This window comes from Centruroides vittatus, unplaced genomic scaffold (assembly GCF_030686945.1).
Source record: "Centruroides vittatus isolate TY-2023 unplaced genomic scaffold, ASM3068694v2 contig_882, whole genome shotgun sequence".
NCBI lineage: Eukaryota > Metazoa > Arthropoda > Arachnida > Scorpiones > Buthidae > Centruroides > Centruroides vittatus.
The window spans coordinates 4,111,788-4,128,722 of NW_027122574.1; the positions used below are offsets into that span (position 1 = coordinate 4,111,788).

At 28.1% G+C, this 16,935-nt stretch overlaps 2 protein-coding genes across 2 annotated transcripts in view; both read right to left on the reverse strand.

The window, feature by feature from the left end:
• LOC136983516 (uncharacterized) overlaps positions 1-16,935 on the reverse strand; it is a 345,314-nt gene that overhangs the window by 125,463 nt on the left and 202,916 nt on the right. The window lies entirely within an intron of this gene.
• Positions 1-16,935, reverse strand: part of Lztr1 (Leucine zipper like transcription regulator 1) — a 64,760-nt gene that overhangs the window by 5,931 nt on the left and 41,894 nt on the right. Inside the window, exons 11-21 of the mRNA XM_067280268.1 lie at positions 15,372-15,575; positions 15,128-15,223; positions 9,619-9,760; positions 9,483-9,533; positions 7,098-7,162; positions 6,907-7,023; positions 4,667-4,826; positions 2,122-2,300; positions 1,944-2,041; positions 227-278; positions 63-116 (exon numbers count right to left, since the gene is read on the reverse strand). Of these exons, the coding sequence (XP_067136369.1) occupies positions 63-116; positions 227-278; positions 1,944-2,041; positions 2,122-2,300; positions 4,667-4,826; positions 6,907-7,023; positions 7,098-7,162; positions 9,483-9,533; positions 9,619-9,760; positions 15,128-15,223; positions 15,372-15,575 (1,218 nt within the window). The remainder of the gene's footprint in view (positions 1-62; positions 117-226; positions 279-1,943; positions 2,042-2,121; positions 2,301-4,666; positions 4,827-6,906; positions 7,024-7,097; positions 7,163-9,482; positions 9,534-9,618; positions 9,761-15,127; positions 15,224-15,371; positions 15,576-16,935) is intronic.

Here is a 16,935-nt window from a genome sequence, read left to right on the forward strand (position 1 = left end):
TAAAAAAATACTTTATTCTAAAAATTAATTAAACACATTAATTGCTTAAAATATATGCTTACCTGAATTACATTTTCAAAGGTAACATTCATTTCAAGATTCTGTTTGCAGAAAGCCTAATTACAAATTTAAAAATTAATGCAAATTAATTTTATTTATATTTATATATTTATCATTTATTTAAAAATTAAGCTATTAAATTTATAATTAAATATTAATAGCTCACCTGCAAACGATTATTTGAGAAACCATAAAAATAAGGTGCTGAAAATAAATATCTGGTAGATATTGTTAAAGATTATATGCAGTTTAAAAATATATAGTTTCCTTTATATATTATAAAATATGGAAATTATTTAAAATGAATGTCCACAAAATATATTTTATGATATGTGAAATTAATTGTCAAATATAAAACTTATTGAATAAGCAAGCCTTTAAAATATATACATATAAAATTTTGTCAAAAAGTTTGTCCTCTTTCAAATCAACAAGAATTTACTTTCAGAAACACAACATACATTGCAATGAACTGTCATTATACTGTTTCTCAACATAATGACCTCGATCTTGCACTTATCTCAGTGATGCATCAGTTTCTGGAAGTTTTCTGCAGAAAAATCCAAGCCCACATGCTCACATGTGAAAACCTTCTCCAAAGAAGGTTTTCACATGTGAGCATGTGGGCTTGAAACACATGAAAAACCTTCATGAAACACATGAAACCTTCACAGTGAAACACATGTGAAAACCTTCTCCAAAGAAGGTTTTCACATGTGTTTCAACTGTTGCATTGCAACTGAAACAACAGTCCTCCAAATGTTGTTTCAGCAAACAGCAATTTTCACTTGTACAAAACAAGTGAAAATTGCTGTTTGCAAGGTTGGGACTGTAAAGGATGATGCAATTATTCCCAGCGAGTTTTTGCAGAAACTTGTGAGTTTGTTGGGCAATGTAGGAGTGAGCATTATCATTCAAGCAAAGTACATCAATACTTAACAAGCCTGGCCTTCTCCTTTGTACTGCCTTCTGTGGCTTTGACAATGTTTGACATTATCATTTGGTATTCATTGTTTCACTATATGCACAAGTGAAAATCTTCCTCAAGGGACTTGAGCCTGATATTTTTGCAGAACGTTTCCCGAAACTGGTGCAGCACTGGGATAAGTGTTTGAATCATCAAGGTGAGTAATGACTTGACTCATTGATTTACTTTCTGAAGGTTCAGACTATTTACAAAAATTAAAACATTTTCAAGTCTTTTCTTATCCTTTTACACAACCATAGAAGTAACAGTTAAATGGCTTGAAGAAATACTTCATTAAATTGACAAATAATAGATAATTAAAATTCACAGAAAGTTTAAAATTGATATCAAACATCGACCTTTTGTTAAAGGATCCGACATTTCTTACATTTAAAAACAGAGGTTAGATTTTCTCACCATACCATCATGTCCTTAGCCTAGAACCAGTTATTTAAAAAGGCTGAAGACACATTAGGGTTAGGTTGAGGTCAACACTCCGGAACAACACGGGACAGGTTAATGATATAAATGATCAATCAAGTCATTCATTTTATTTGTATGTATTTCTTTATTTATAACATTAATGGATATTTTCAAAATATTTCTATATTCTCTCAATGAAATTGTATTTATTAAATTGTAAATTATTTTTGACATTCTGTACACACTTTTTCTAATTATGATATACGTACCATTCAAAAAATATGAAGTGTTAATCCTAGAATGATAATTTTTGATAATATAAATAAAATAAATTCCTTCTTGAGTTTGCTGTGATTAATTCATAAATTTATATTTTATTGATGCTTTTTAATTTTTATTACTGAATTATTTATTTCAATTGAATTATTACTTTTTAAAATTGTTAATCATATATCTAACAAATACTAAATATAAATATATATTTAAAAGATACAGAGAATCTTCTGGTGGCATTGTCACATCGCCATAATAAATATATCGTAATAATGTATTAAAAGACTGCATTGATGGTATCATTTCACCAATAGCAATCTATATTTAAAGAAAATAATAGTTACATAAATTGTCAAAAAACTAATTATATCTAACTTAATTACTGCAAATAAACCCACAGTTACTGTATTATTATCTGGCATAAAAGAACGAAACATGGCTTCAAAGTAACTACATCTTGCAGCAAGAATAGCTTTGTGAGCTGGAATAGGATGGCCATCCAATAATAAAGTTATATCACAAAAATCTTTTCCAGTACTTTTTAAAAATAATTCCATATCTTGTTCTAATGTTGTTCCTAAAATGAATTAAAATAATTAGATGGTCATTTTGACATCAAGAAATTTAGGACATGAATAACGTGTGTTAGTTGATTACATCTGAATACTTGAATATCCAAGGGAGAAAAAAAATGAATATATAACATTCATTAGTAATGGTAATAAAATGTATTCTACAATATACCTAATGTACATGTTCTACAATAATATGTAAAAAAAAAACTCTTTAAACAAAAAAGGCTAAAAGGACAAGTTTTTGAAAATACTGTGGAATCCAGTTATCACCACAGATAATATTATCAATCAGCAATTGTTATCATAATCAGTCAGTCCCAAAACACTGTAAAAAATTAAAAATAATCCACCTATTATAATCAAACTTTGGCTATTATTATCAATTGTAATAATTACACTTAGGGACAAACAAAAAGTATTTGTAGAAAATTCATACTAAATGGACCTTTTCTTTAAAACTTACTTTTAGCTGAAGCATGCCTTTTATCTTTTATATACTGTAAAGGCATGACAAGAATTCTTAGAAAATACATGTATTGAAGTGTACCTTTGGGGATGAACATTTGTGGTGCAATTTCTCCAGTTTAATTTTGTGATCTGTTGAGTGCAAAATAATTGTTTATAAAAAATGTAGAATATATAAACAAGTAATGTTGCATTAAGTGTAAAGTTTGTGATAAATATAAATTGTACACATTAATACTGTAATTTCTGTAATATATTGAATTCAATAATGAAAATTTTTTTTTATCCTCTACTTAATGTTATCAAAAGTTGAAGGTCTCAAAGTGATCATAATTATTGGATTCCACTGTATTTTGATTTAATTAACTTACAAAGAGATGCATGATGTTGGGGTCACTGATTTTGATCAAAATTGGTGAGGTTATAGTGCATCACCAACAACTGACATGTGCTAAGCAGTAAGATGCAATACTCAAAATTAAAGGAGAAAATTGAACTTGAAAACTGCAATCACCTAAAACCTTTAGAATTTCTTTCATTTGTACAGTGGCCAGTGTCTTGGTGGGGGCATGCTGGTTGGTGAGGTTGGTGTTTCGAATCTCAGAGGTATTAATGTATTCTTTTTATATGAAACTATAATTTTAATTTATTTTTGGTATTTTTAAATTTGTTATATTTATTTAAAAGTTATTTTCAAATACTCAATACAGTACATATGAGATTCATACTAACATTTATTTATAATTTATTTTGGAAAAGGATTAGATTTAAACAAAATCATTATTATTCAAGGCCAGTTTTGTTAATGAAAGAGATTTTTATTATTATTATTCAATCTGTTTGCTTTCTGTGAGCACAGTTTTGTGGATAATAGTGTCATAGAAGCATGTGAAACAATAAACTTTTCTGCAGTGTGCGTATTGAATAAATGCAGATTTTCACAATAAGATTTATGTATGTCACTGGAAAAACAAACTTGATTAGTGTTCAAAAATACTCCTCCATCATCAACTTATTTGAAGGAGAATCACATTGAAAATATCAAAGCATTTACCACCTTCACAATTTCTGAAATTGTCGAAGAACCAACCCTTGGCTGCAATTAAGTCTTGATTTTGAGGAATCTTTTGCAATATTGTCTACAGTGATTCTTCTGCAGAACAAATTTCTATGCTATTGATGTTAACATTAGATATCAAAGCCATCTTTTCATTCTTTAGTGAACGAAGATGCAATTATAGACACATTTGTTGCCAGAATAGGTATGTTCTGTGCATCAAAATAGAGAAAATGGTTTGTTTTTAAATAAATATTGTTAGACAGCATTTGTTAATTGCTTTTGACATTGACTTATTACTTGGAACAGATAGATTTTATTGTTTTACTGCCCTGTTTATTGTGCATTTGTACTTTTCTAAACATAAATCAGTTTTTCTCTGACAATATTATAAATTTAAAAACACCAAGAATAAATTAAAAATTATAGTTTTGCATAGGAAAAAAATACATTAACACACCCAAGATTTAAAACATGAATCTCGTGATTACAAAACCGGTCCCCCCTATCGAGCTACTGGCTACTGTACAAATGAGAGAAATTCTGAAGGCTTTAAGTAATTTGTGATTTTCAATCTCAATTTTCTCCTTTAATTTTAGTATTGTGCCTTACAGCTTAGCACATGTCAGTCATTGGGAATGCACTATATTGTCACTGAGTTTGATCAAAGTCAGGGATTCCCAACATCATGCTGTCTCCTTGTTAGTATCTCAAAAGAATTATTGTAAAATTGTCATTGTGCTTAAAATTAGATTATAGGATACTGATTCTTAAATAATATAGTAAAATTTATTTACATATAAATTCTATTAAAATTCAATTTTAAAAAATAATTTAAATACAAACCAGGAGTATCAAATTGTGGTTCCATTAATGGTCTTACAACAGGCATTTGTCTTCTTCGTATAATTTCTACCATTAATGGTTGAGCAATTGTTTCAAATTCTTTGCTCATTACTATTTGATTATAATTTCCTTCTTTTACTATAAATTTCAAACAAAATTCCTTAAAAAGAAAAACAATTTGTTACATAACTAAAATATAAAACACAGAATTATAAACTAAATAATTAATATACCAGTAAATCAAACCAGTCAAATAAACACCAAAAATATTTAATATATCAAATGTTTTCTTCTATATTAATCAGATATCCTCAGGTTACATAAGCCTATTAAAGAACAGAGCACCAAAATGAATACAGAACTCAAATTGAATTTTTAAATAGCCAAGGTTCAGGCATGTGCCCTACTTAGAGAATGTATATTATAAAGAAAAATAAATAAACAAACATTATATAATTAATAAAATAAGACTATTTTAATTAATACAGACTTGAGAGCATACATGGAGTAATTTACTATAGTTCAAACCACACCCTCCATGCCATTGACAGACTGTCTGATTTCCTGAAGTTAACTGAAGAGCAATGTTATAGTTTTTTTATAATACTATATTTGTTCTTTGATACAAAGGTCAAGAACCTCTTGAATCAAAGGATAGAACATTCATTAATATACATTGGAGTGACAAAGGTTCTTGACACTTGCATCAAAGAACAAATATAGTATTATAAAAAAACTCTATAACATTGCTCTGGCATGTACACAAGTGATAACATTCTGGTTGCATATGATAATACCAGACTGCTATACCACGTAGCAGATCTGACATGTTTAAAATACCTGATCACTCTAGAAATTTATAGGGCTATGAAAAATTGGACTGCCATCAACTTCAGGAAATCAGACAATCTGTCAATGGCATGGAGGGCATGGTTCGAACTATAGTAAATTACTCCATGTATGCTCTTAAGTCTGTATTAATTAAAATAGTCTTATTTTATTAATTACATGACAGTTATTCATTTATTTTTCTTTATGATTCTTGTAGAAGAGTTTGTTTAGTAACAACAGGAGTGATAAAATTTGAGGCTTTAATCTATAATAAACAATATCTGTAAAGTAGTATTTGAGATCATTTGAACTTGGATTAGTAATTATTTGAAGATATACTGTACATTCAACCAAATATCCCACATATAATTTTATGATTTAGTATGGCAGTATCATGTTTCATACTTAAGTAAAAGAATTCATACAATAGCCCTTCAATGCATAATCATAGTAATAATAAATACACACACACACACACACACACACACACACACACACACACACATATATATATATATATATATGTATTTATTATTACTATGATTATGCATTGAAGGGCTATACTATGATTATATATATATATATCAATTAAAATGCTCTTAATTACTGCAATAATGTTTAAATGGTTAAATATAAAAAGAAAATCTCATAAAATTAGTTCAAGACATTATATCATCCACCTCTCTTTTAAAATAATCATGTTATAAATATAATAATTAAGATTTAACTTATAAGTAATGAATGTTAAATAATCAAATAAAGAAAGATGTACCATATTACAAAATAAGTGATGATATTCACAAGAAATGAAAATATGATTTATGGAATTAAGTACAACAGTTTTTTACCTCTATTTATATACAATGGTTTATACCCATGGTTTTCAATCCATGGTCCATGGAACACGGGTGTTCTGTGACGCCACTTCAAGTGTTCCACGAAAAAATCAAATATACAATTAAAAATTGTTGCAAAAAAAAATTCAATACAATGTAAAATAATTTTTGTGTGGGAATGTAATCAGCAAATGCCAATGTCATCATCTACTAGACATTTGATTTGATTGATTTGATTTCAAAAAGTTTGCTACCCTTGCTTTAAAGCTGATGTATTGTAAGTGTTCCATGAAAAAAAAAAGTCAAAGTTTAGTATTCCCCGACTTCAAAAAGATTGAGAACCACTGGTTTATACAGTATATAAACATATTAAGATAATTTATGAAATAAATTCAGTAACTAATATTAATTTTTCTTGTTTTCATTTATATTTGTAGACATTAAATCAATGTCAAGAATTTTTAAACGATTTGATACAATTACTAGAGTTTTTAAATTATTTTTTATCACATTTTAGCAGAGTTAACATAGTATTAGATTTTTAAAAAATATTTATTTTAAAATATCATTTACTTTTATAAAATCAAGTTTTAATCCAGATGCATTCTGTAGAGCTACTAATACATTTCTGTGATTAATTGCAGCTTCAAGATATTGAACACAGAGTTGTTCCAATCTCTTCATATGAAACTAAAATAAAAAATATATATCTGCATTGATATGTATAAAATGACTCAATTTTATTGGATTATTCTGTAACTTACTTGAACAGCTAATCTATAAACATCCATCATAAGAAGAACAATTCTATTGCTCAACATATCTTTTCCTAAATTAAAGAAATTCATTATTTTATATATATTTTAAATAAATTTAATTAAATTAAAATCATAAATATACCAGTAAATTTTACAAAAACTTAATCACTGAATGTAAATACATTATAAAAACATAAAAATATCTCAATTTTTACTTTTCTTAACAAACAATATTTTTCAAACTAATTAATAGAAAATTTTAAAATGAATGCATTCATTTTATTTTTAAGTTATTAATTATTTCAGAAACAGGTTAAAAAGAGTTTGTTTCTTTCAGATGATACTATATTCATGTCAGGATATCTAATGTGTAAAGATGGAATTATTTTTGTTTACAATAGCCAAAATAAATTTAATTTACAGTAAAATCTGTAAGTGTATTGTTTTATGTCAATCATCATTTTTTTTTTTACTGATAATTCTATGTTTATCTTTATGCAAGTCTTAGATATTTTATCATTTTTTGTTCTATTCAATAGTTGCCTTATTATATTAATTAATATAAACTGATTATCATTCTTTATAATCTCTAATTATTTGTATTATAATTCAATGACACCACAATATTCTCTGATATGACTAAATAAAGAGCTTAGTTTGGCTGAGAAGCATCTTTTATGTCATGTATAGTATTTTTTAAGAACTTATTATTTCATCAAGTATTTTGCTATCTGAGAAACACTTATTTCCATGTATGTTGGTTATTTTTATCTACTTCATATTTGCTTATAAATGTAATTAAAAAATACAGTGTAACCGCTGAATAGTGGACATTGTCAGGACAGAAGTTTGTCTGCTATTTAGAGGTGGTACATGCAGACAGCCATATTGTATTTTAACCCAGTCATTATTAAATGAAGAATACAGTGGATTGTGAAAACATCAGATTTGCATTAGGAATGTGAAAATACCAAAAAGTATATGTGTAACACATAATTAATATATATATACAGTATATTATTGAATATTTATCTTTTCAGCTATAAAAATCACATTTTAATTAAATTTTAAATATCAAATAGATTATATAAGAAACTTTAATTAAATGGAACACAAAAATTACCTGAGCAGAAGTAAGAAAAAAAATGAAACTGTTATTGTGAACAGAAGGGTGAATGAAGGTCAGTTTAGGCAACAAGAGTTTGAATGTTGAGTTATGTAGGGGATTTGCTAGTCACTTCAAGGGGTAAGAAATGTATTCAGTATTCTTGCATTTATAACGTTATTTATGATCTAAGTGACTAATAAAAATTGATATAGTGATTTGTCTACTTTGTAGTTATTGAGTGGGTGTAATTTTTTGAACATTTTTGCTTTTTTCAATAAATTATTTATTAAAAATTACAAAGCTGTTAAGAACATAACTGCAAGGAAACAGAATAGCTTCCTACACTCTAAAGTGGTCAGCAAATTGCATTTGTAATACCATCTTTAAACTTTCACCAAATAAACACTGTCTTAACCATAAAACTTTTTTTTTTGTTATTACTGTACTACAGTTCTTGTTGATTAAATGAATAACTTTGGAAAAGTTTATGGTTTCTCAGTACCATAAGCTTAATTCCAACAATAAGACATAAGTTTAATAACATTGATATGTATGACAATAAATGGTGATTGACAACTTAATCAGATTAATCTTCTCTAATACATAAAGAATATTGTTCCAATTTTTACAACCTGCCCTCCTACCCTATTCCTATTTTTAGTCAGTCTGTATTCAATGCCTGTGGTCAAAATTCATACTTTGAAAGAGTATTTTAACTGATTCTCTGTTTTAGTTTTAAAATATTTCGTACATAATTAATTATTTCAGAATATTGAAGGCAAAACTGTTTTTGTAAGGTAGGTCTATGGACAACGGCATCCATTATTTAGTGTGTCTGCTATTTAGTGGTGAATATTATAGATGTCCTATTTGAAGGGTCTGAGTATTGTAAAAATGTCCATTAAGTAGAGGTGTCCATTATTTGGTAGTGTCTGTTAATGGAAGTTTCACTGTATTTAATCATTGTTTTATTGACTTGAAAAAATTTTATTCATGACTAAACTAGTTACAACAGTAGAGATCTTATCCAATAATAAATTTTTGCCATAACCAATTTCAATTTTTAATGTATTAAAAATCAAAATTTGAAAAATTCAAACAGTTATTTAATAACAAATTAATTTTTGAAATTTATATATTAGCATTTAACTCATATTTATTGTATTTATTTTTATAAAAATATTGATTAAATAATGAGGAAATAAAATTTATGACTAAACAAATACAGAAATTATTGAAATAAAATTATTATTTTATTAGGTTCTCTTTAGTTAAAAACTTACCTAAAGTATTTTCAATTTGATCATGAGAAAAATCTCTTGGCACCCATCCACCTAATTACCAACATAGAATATGTTTTTAGAAACTATGTTACAACTTTTATAAATGAATATATCATATAAAGAGAAAGCCACTCACTCTTTTTGGTGGGATCAATACGATCAGTATAAATATATGTAAGAACGAGTTCAAATGCTTCTGGAACAGCATCTTTCAACCGAACTTGTAGCATCGGAGGAGAATGCATCTGATGACCAACTGGCAAACTTCTTTCTAATTGCTAATGATATAAATAAGCATTGTTATATAAAAAATGAGTGAGTTTAAAACTGAAGTTACAGGCTATTATTCTAAATCTGATAAATGAACATTGCATGTTTTGAATGTCAGTTGAACGTAATTTTTTCAACAGAATTTAAAATGTGCAAGAAATGTTCAAAATAAACAGAAGAAAAACATTGCAGAAGTTGGAACCTCAAATAAAACATTTAAAATTTAAACCAACATTCAAAAAATAAACAGGTGAAAAACAAAAACAAATATACAATAAAATAATAAATATGCACATCATAGATGAAATACAATTCAAAGAAGGATTTCCATGCTTTGAAGATGATGTTACTATTTTTTAAAGTTAATGCTATGCAATAAGTTTTTAATTGCTCTGAGAGTTTTAAGCAGTCACTGCCTTGTAGGACATATTATAGAGCTAGATCTCAACAAACTTCTACTCCTGGATCTGTGACATATGTGGACAATGCAGTGGTGCTTGATTCCTTCTTAATGTCCATTTTATGCCCATGCAACCATGATGTAAGTGAAGTTACTGTTCATCAATATAATATTGATGAAGACACAAGGTTAGTGTGAATTAAATTTGCTTGTATATTCAAACACAAAGATATGTGCTAATTATAAAATATTAGAAAAATAATGGAAAAAATTATTTTTTAATACATAATTTTTCAGTTTTTGTACAAACTTTTCAAATTTTTATAAAAATTATATTCTTTTAATATAAATTTTTTAATTTTAAATATTTAGAAAACAAACACTCAGTGCAATTATTATCACATTGCATATATCAGTAAAACAATTTTATGGACTACGAACTAAAGATTGAGTTTTAAAGTAAACACTTGGCTTTATTTCCATCTCCATTTAGTTGAAGAAAAAAAAATCCTTCCGAAGGAAAAAATAAGATCCTTCCGCAATAAGATTTTTTTTTTTCAACTAAATGGAGATGGAAATAAAGCCAAGTGTTTACTTTAAAACTCAATCTTGAGTTCGTAGTCCAACAAATTCATCTCAAAGACAACATACAAAACAATTTTATAATAAAAAATAAAAAATTGAAGTATGGGAATGAAATATTTATTTAGAACAATTAAAATTGAATAACATTTGTTTCAAGATAGCAAATATCTCGTAAAATATTTATTCTGTGAAAAGCAATAATAATGGAAATATTAATTTATATTTTCTATGAAATTTTTTATTTATATTTCTTATGTTTTAGTTTTTGATTTATAGTTAATCTCATGCAAAAGTATAGACTTTTATGACTTTTTAAGAAAAACAAATATTTCTTTTTTGTTACAAAAAGCCTCAAAAATTTTTAAAGTTTGATAACTAGCAAAAATTGTTTCACTAGATAGCAAAATCATGTTTTTCTGTTACATATTAAAAACTTAGGTAATGTAAAACTAAAATAAAAAATAATAAGTTACCAAATGTATTAAAAGGTGTTTTAGAATAATATAAAATAAAGCTGAACTTTATTTCATATTATTTTTAATTAATCAAACATAACTAAAATAAATAACAATTTTAAATAATGCACAATTTGTTAAAAAATTGTAAAATATTAAAATTTAAGATGTAAGCTGAAGTTGTCATGAATCAGGTTGAAAACATTTCTTGTTTCTCAGTTAAAAGTTTTGGCTTGCTGAAATAAGTAGTTTGGTATTGACAGGTATTAGAATTTTGCCAAGTTACTGTTAACAGTCATAAAGTTATTTTTGTTTTTGTTTATTTACTTCCTGACACAGTATAATTATTGTTTTGAGAGATTTCTGAATATATGTACAAACAAATTTAAAAACCCATATACAAGACATTAGTTACATAAATTATTTTGTAAATTTTTGCCATGTCTGAAAAAGTTGAAATTTTTCATTGCTGTAAGAAATGTTTCTAAATTATTTACATATAGTATATGTGGAATATCTTTGATCTGGAAGAAATTCTCTCGCATCCAGGATTAAACAACGGCTGAAATGCAAGGGAAAAGAGCATTACCAGAATGCCTTTATAAGTCAAAACAATTAAAAAATGTATGTCTTGTGAGAATGAACATATGGTACTATTTTATTGAAAATTATGAATACAAGATCTGAACAGAAAATTTGTGAACTGCAAATAGAAGTTGTTTGCATTTACCTAGAAGCTAGTCAGTTTTGTTGCCTTTGAAATAGTCCCTTCCTGAGTCAATGTACCAAATTCAGCATTTCTGCCATGAAAAGAATACTTTCTAAAATGCTTTTTTTGGGATGATGTGAAGCTCTGCTAGTGAATTTTCCTTAAGGCATCAATGGATTCAAAATGGCAACATTTGAGAGAAGATTTTAATTTGGGAAACAAAAAGAAGCCTGCTGAGGTTTAGTCTGGTGACTTTGGAGGTTGGAGAACAAGTGGCATCAAGTTCTTGTCAAAAAACTCTATTATCAGCAGTGTTGTGTTAATGAGAGCATTGTCATGATGCTGTTTTCTCCAAGCAGTCAGTCTTTTCTTCCTCACTGCTTCATGAAGATGTTTCATCACCTCCAGATGATATTCCTTATTTACTGTCTTCCCTTTTAGAAGAAATTTCTGTTGAATGACGCCATCAGAATGAAATAAAATAGTGGGCAAGACCTCCACTTTTGACCAAACTTGTCACACTTTTTGGGTTGTGTCAAAGATTTTCCCCATCCACTGTGATGACTGATGTTTTGTTTCCATGTCATAACCATAGATCCATGTCTCATATCCACTGATAATGTTTTTCATAAAATTTTTATCAGACCTAGCTTGTCCTAGAATTCTTCACTCAATTGCACTCATGGAAAGAAAATTGCAAAATGCAATCAACACATGTTTACACAAATGAATGTAACATAACAACAAATAAAGATAGAACAAACTGCTTTCAGCAGATGGTAATAAGAACTTGCTGGTAGAGGACTGTGCAAGCTGCATTCAAATTCAATTCGGTTGGTGTGTAATTTAAAAAATTTGTGAACTTTCTGGACAGATCTATGTTGTATTGGGAGATGACTGTAATGCAAAAGTTGAAACTTTGTTAGTGACTCTGATGGATTAAATAATTATTTATTTATATGTAAAACTAGAGACTCTGTGGCAAATACAAGAGGTACACTATTTTCTTCACTTTGTGCAGATTTTTCTATGACTATTTTAAATGGCTTTACACTCCTCAAAACTGCAACTATGTAACACTACGAAGAAATGCATGTAGCCATATTCAAATTGCAGGACCAGTAGAAATGACAGATATGCAAATGATTAAGATTGCATATGCATCAGGTCATATGTACCCATTTTTGAGCTATAAAGACCAGCAATTGGCTTGGGTCATAAATGCTATCAGTGACAGTTTGCAGCAGCCAAACTTTCAAAGAAGTGCAGAAAATGCATCAGAGATGACAGCAAACTGAATACCACCAGTTAATGTCTGGGGAATGAGACCATATCTTGGAGCTGTGCAACCTTGGTTTGTCAATGCACACAGTTGTCACACATGTTGGGCACAAGGTGAGTACCATTCAGTAATATGTGACAGGATGGATGCAATAACATCTGCAAACATGCTGGAGAGTGGATTGCACCAAAACATGATAAAGTGCACAGACTGGCAGATACACCAAATGGTCCATTGTGACCCATTCACCACAGCACGACATCCAAAGCCACCTGTTGCTGTCAACAGGTGCACCTTATTATGATAACACTTCTTGTCTAGTCTTCTTAATAGCTTGTGAGCACTAAGATTGGCTTTACTTTACCACTAGACTTATTACACCACCACAGGACATCAAATTAGACTTAGAAAAACACTATTTTATTTTCAGAATGCATTTTGGACATGGAGTCCCTCATCAGCTTTTTGATTTAACATGTTGATTCAATGTTTTGAACCTTAAACATTAAAAGATTAAACACAAGATAAAACAAAATAATATTTTTTTTACATAAAAAGGGTAGTGCTGATACAATAACAGAATAATAAACTGAGGTACTGGTAAAACAGTAAAGTAATAAAAATATACATTGTTAAGACAAAATAATAAGCAGATTCATAGTAACACGAATAGAGTAACAAGATCATCTTGTTACTCTATTCATGTAACAGAAGTAATAGTAACAATAGAGTAACAAGTAGAGTAACAATAGACAGTATAATAGAGTAACAAGATGATCTTGTTACTCTATTCGTGTTACTGTGAATCTGCTTATTATTTTGTCTTAACAATGTATATTTTTACTACTTTACTGTTTTACCAGTACCTCAGTTTATTATTCTGTTATTGTATCAGCACTACCCTTTTTATGTAAAAAAAATATTATTTTGTTTTATCTTGTGTTTAATCTTTTAATGTTTAAGGTTCAAAACATTGAATCAACATGTTAAATCAAAAAGCTGATGAGGGACTCCATGTCCAAAATGCATTCTGAAAATAAAATAGTGTTTTTCTAAGTCTAATTTGATGTCCTGTGGTGGTGTAATAAGTCTAGTGGTAAAGTAAAGCCAATCTTAGGTGCATCTTACTTAATTATGATATTTATTAACAAAGAATCAAAAATATTCTGAGGGAGTATTTCAATCTTTGTATGGAATTAGTCAAATAAAAAATAAAACTATTTTTATTGTCAACTTTTTGTTCATTTAATTTCTTATTAATTCACTTTAACTTATATCATAAATTTGAAGTTATAATAATAATTCTAGACTAAATATCTACGTAAAAAATTAATTCTCTTTTTGATTTTTGAACTCTAATGGTGCAAACCTGAGTTGTTGTTAAACACAAATAAACTTACAAGTTATTATTATATAGTGCATATTTGTTGCTTATTACACTACTATATTTAACATTTAATTATTATATCATATTATCAGTGAGTACAACCAACTGTTTAAACTTAAAATAATTTTAATATACCATGTTAAATTGCATAAGTCAAAAGATCATTAATCATGGAATGACCGTATTTTATAATTTTGAATTTAAACTTTCATTATATTACTTTAAAATAATTGTTTAATTTCTTTCTTGGATTTAAACATACTATTATTTAATTATTAAAGTAATTTATAATAATATTAATTTCATTGCTCATGTATTAAGAAAGTAAATAAATGATGATGAAAATTTGTGAAAATTAAATAAAGATAAACTTTTTATCAATAAAAATTTATTCCTGTAGCGTATACACTTCTACGGGGGTTATAAGCAGGAAATTATAGTAAATAAATAATAAATGGACATTTTCTAAACATTTAAAAATATATTTCTTGAATGTAAAATAATCATTGTAGATGTGCAAAATACAGATTACTTTTTCTATATTAAAAAAATCTTACATCTCTTTGTCTTTCTCTTGAATGAAGTATTTTCCCTCTAAGCCATTGTGATCGAGCAGCAACAAAAGATGTATGTGCTGGTATTTTTACTTCTTCCTAATATAATTATTTTTAAAATATTTTCAGTTTAATAACAATAAATATATAACAATAAATATAATATATTTATTACATTTATAAACCTAATTAATTTATTATTATAAATTTATTTATTAATTTTAATAAAATGATAATAACAACATACTGGGCTAACAATAAACATGACATCACAAAATTGTTGACTTTCTAACAGTCTTCCAAAATCTTCATGTAATGTACATTTTGGGTAACAAGAAAACTGAAATCTGTACATTTCTCCGCTGCGTACATTATTATCTACTGTACCTCCAAATATATACATTCCATCTCCAATAACTGCAGCAGCATGAAAGAGTCTACCTGAAGGTATCTAAAACAATAATCTATCTATCACATTTGCAAAAATAGTGTAAAACACTATAAATACAATATTAAATAGTAATAAGTCAACCAATCATCATAAAAAAACTAAAAATTTTAACAGAACATTTTATGTTTATAACAATAATAATAATAATAACTATGCAGCACTAGAGAACAACACTACATCTCAGGGTTAGTAACACTTCCATACAAATAAACCAAATTTTTATTAGGCGAGGAATTTTTCAAGGAGATTCCTTGAGTCCTCTCTGGTTCTGCTTAGCCCTGAACCCATTATCCAACATGTTAAACAACACAGTTTACACTGTCACATCTCATGTACATGGATGACATAAAACTTTATGCATCCACACAAAAACAACTTCATCAGTTCCTACAGTTTATACACCAAGGATATACAAATGGAGTTTGGCCTAGACAAATGCAAAACACTTCACATAGAAAAAGGAATCCTGAAGAAAGAAGATTTTGCACTTGGAAATGGAGACATTATTGAATCCATGGAAGAGGGCGAGTTCTACAAGTATTTAGGATTCCAACAAACCAAACTAACAGAACATGCACAAATAAAGCAAAGATTAACTAAAGAATACCAAAGTAGGTTGAATGCTATTCTCAGAACACAGTTAAATGCAAAACACACAGTTAAAGCAATAAACACACATGTCATCCCAGTACTCACATATTCTTTTGGAGTTATACATTGGACTCACACAGATCTCGAGCAACTCCAAAGGAAAACAAGAACACTTACTAAGCATAAACATCATCATCCTAAATCCACCATAGAAAGACTAATCCTTCTACGTAAAGATGGCAGACGTGGCCTGATTGACATAGTTAACCTTCACTACAAACAAATACGGACACTGCAAGAGTTTTTCTACAAAAAGCAAGAAACAATGCAGTTAATAAAGCAGTAACTTTAGCAGACTTGAATAAAACACCATTACATTTACACTCACAACATATGGACATGAAACAGCATATAAAAAGCATAGACACCGTTAAGCAATCATGAGCTCAAAAGGCACTCCATGGTAGGCATCCTTATGACCTGGCCCAGGATTTTGTTGACAAAACTGCGTCAAACAGCTGGTTAGCTCGGGGATGCCTCCTTGGGAAGATGGAAGGATTCATGATTGCCATATAAGATCAGGTCATAAACACTAAAAACTACAGAAAACACATATTCAGAGATACAACACTCACAAATGATACATGCAGAAAATGTCATATCGTGCCAGAAACTATACAACACACAGACTTCTGGTTGCAAGCTCTTGGCACAGACAATTATTTATACAGACATAATCAAGTAGCAAATATAATACATCAAGAGCTTG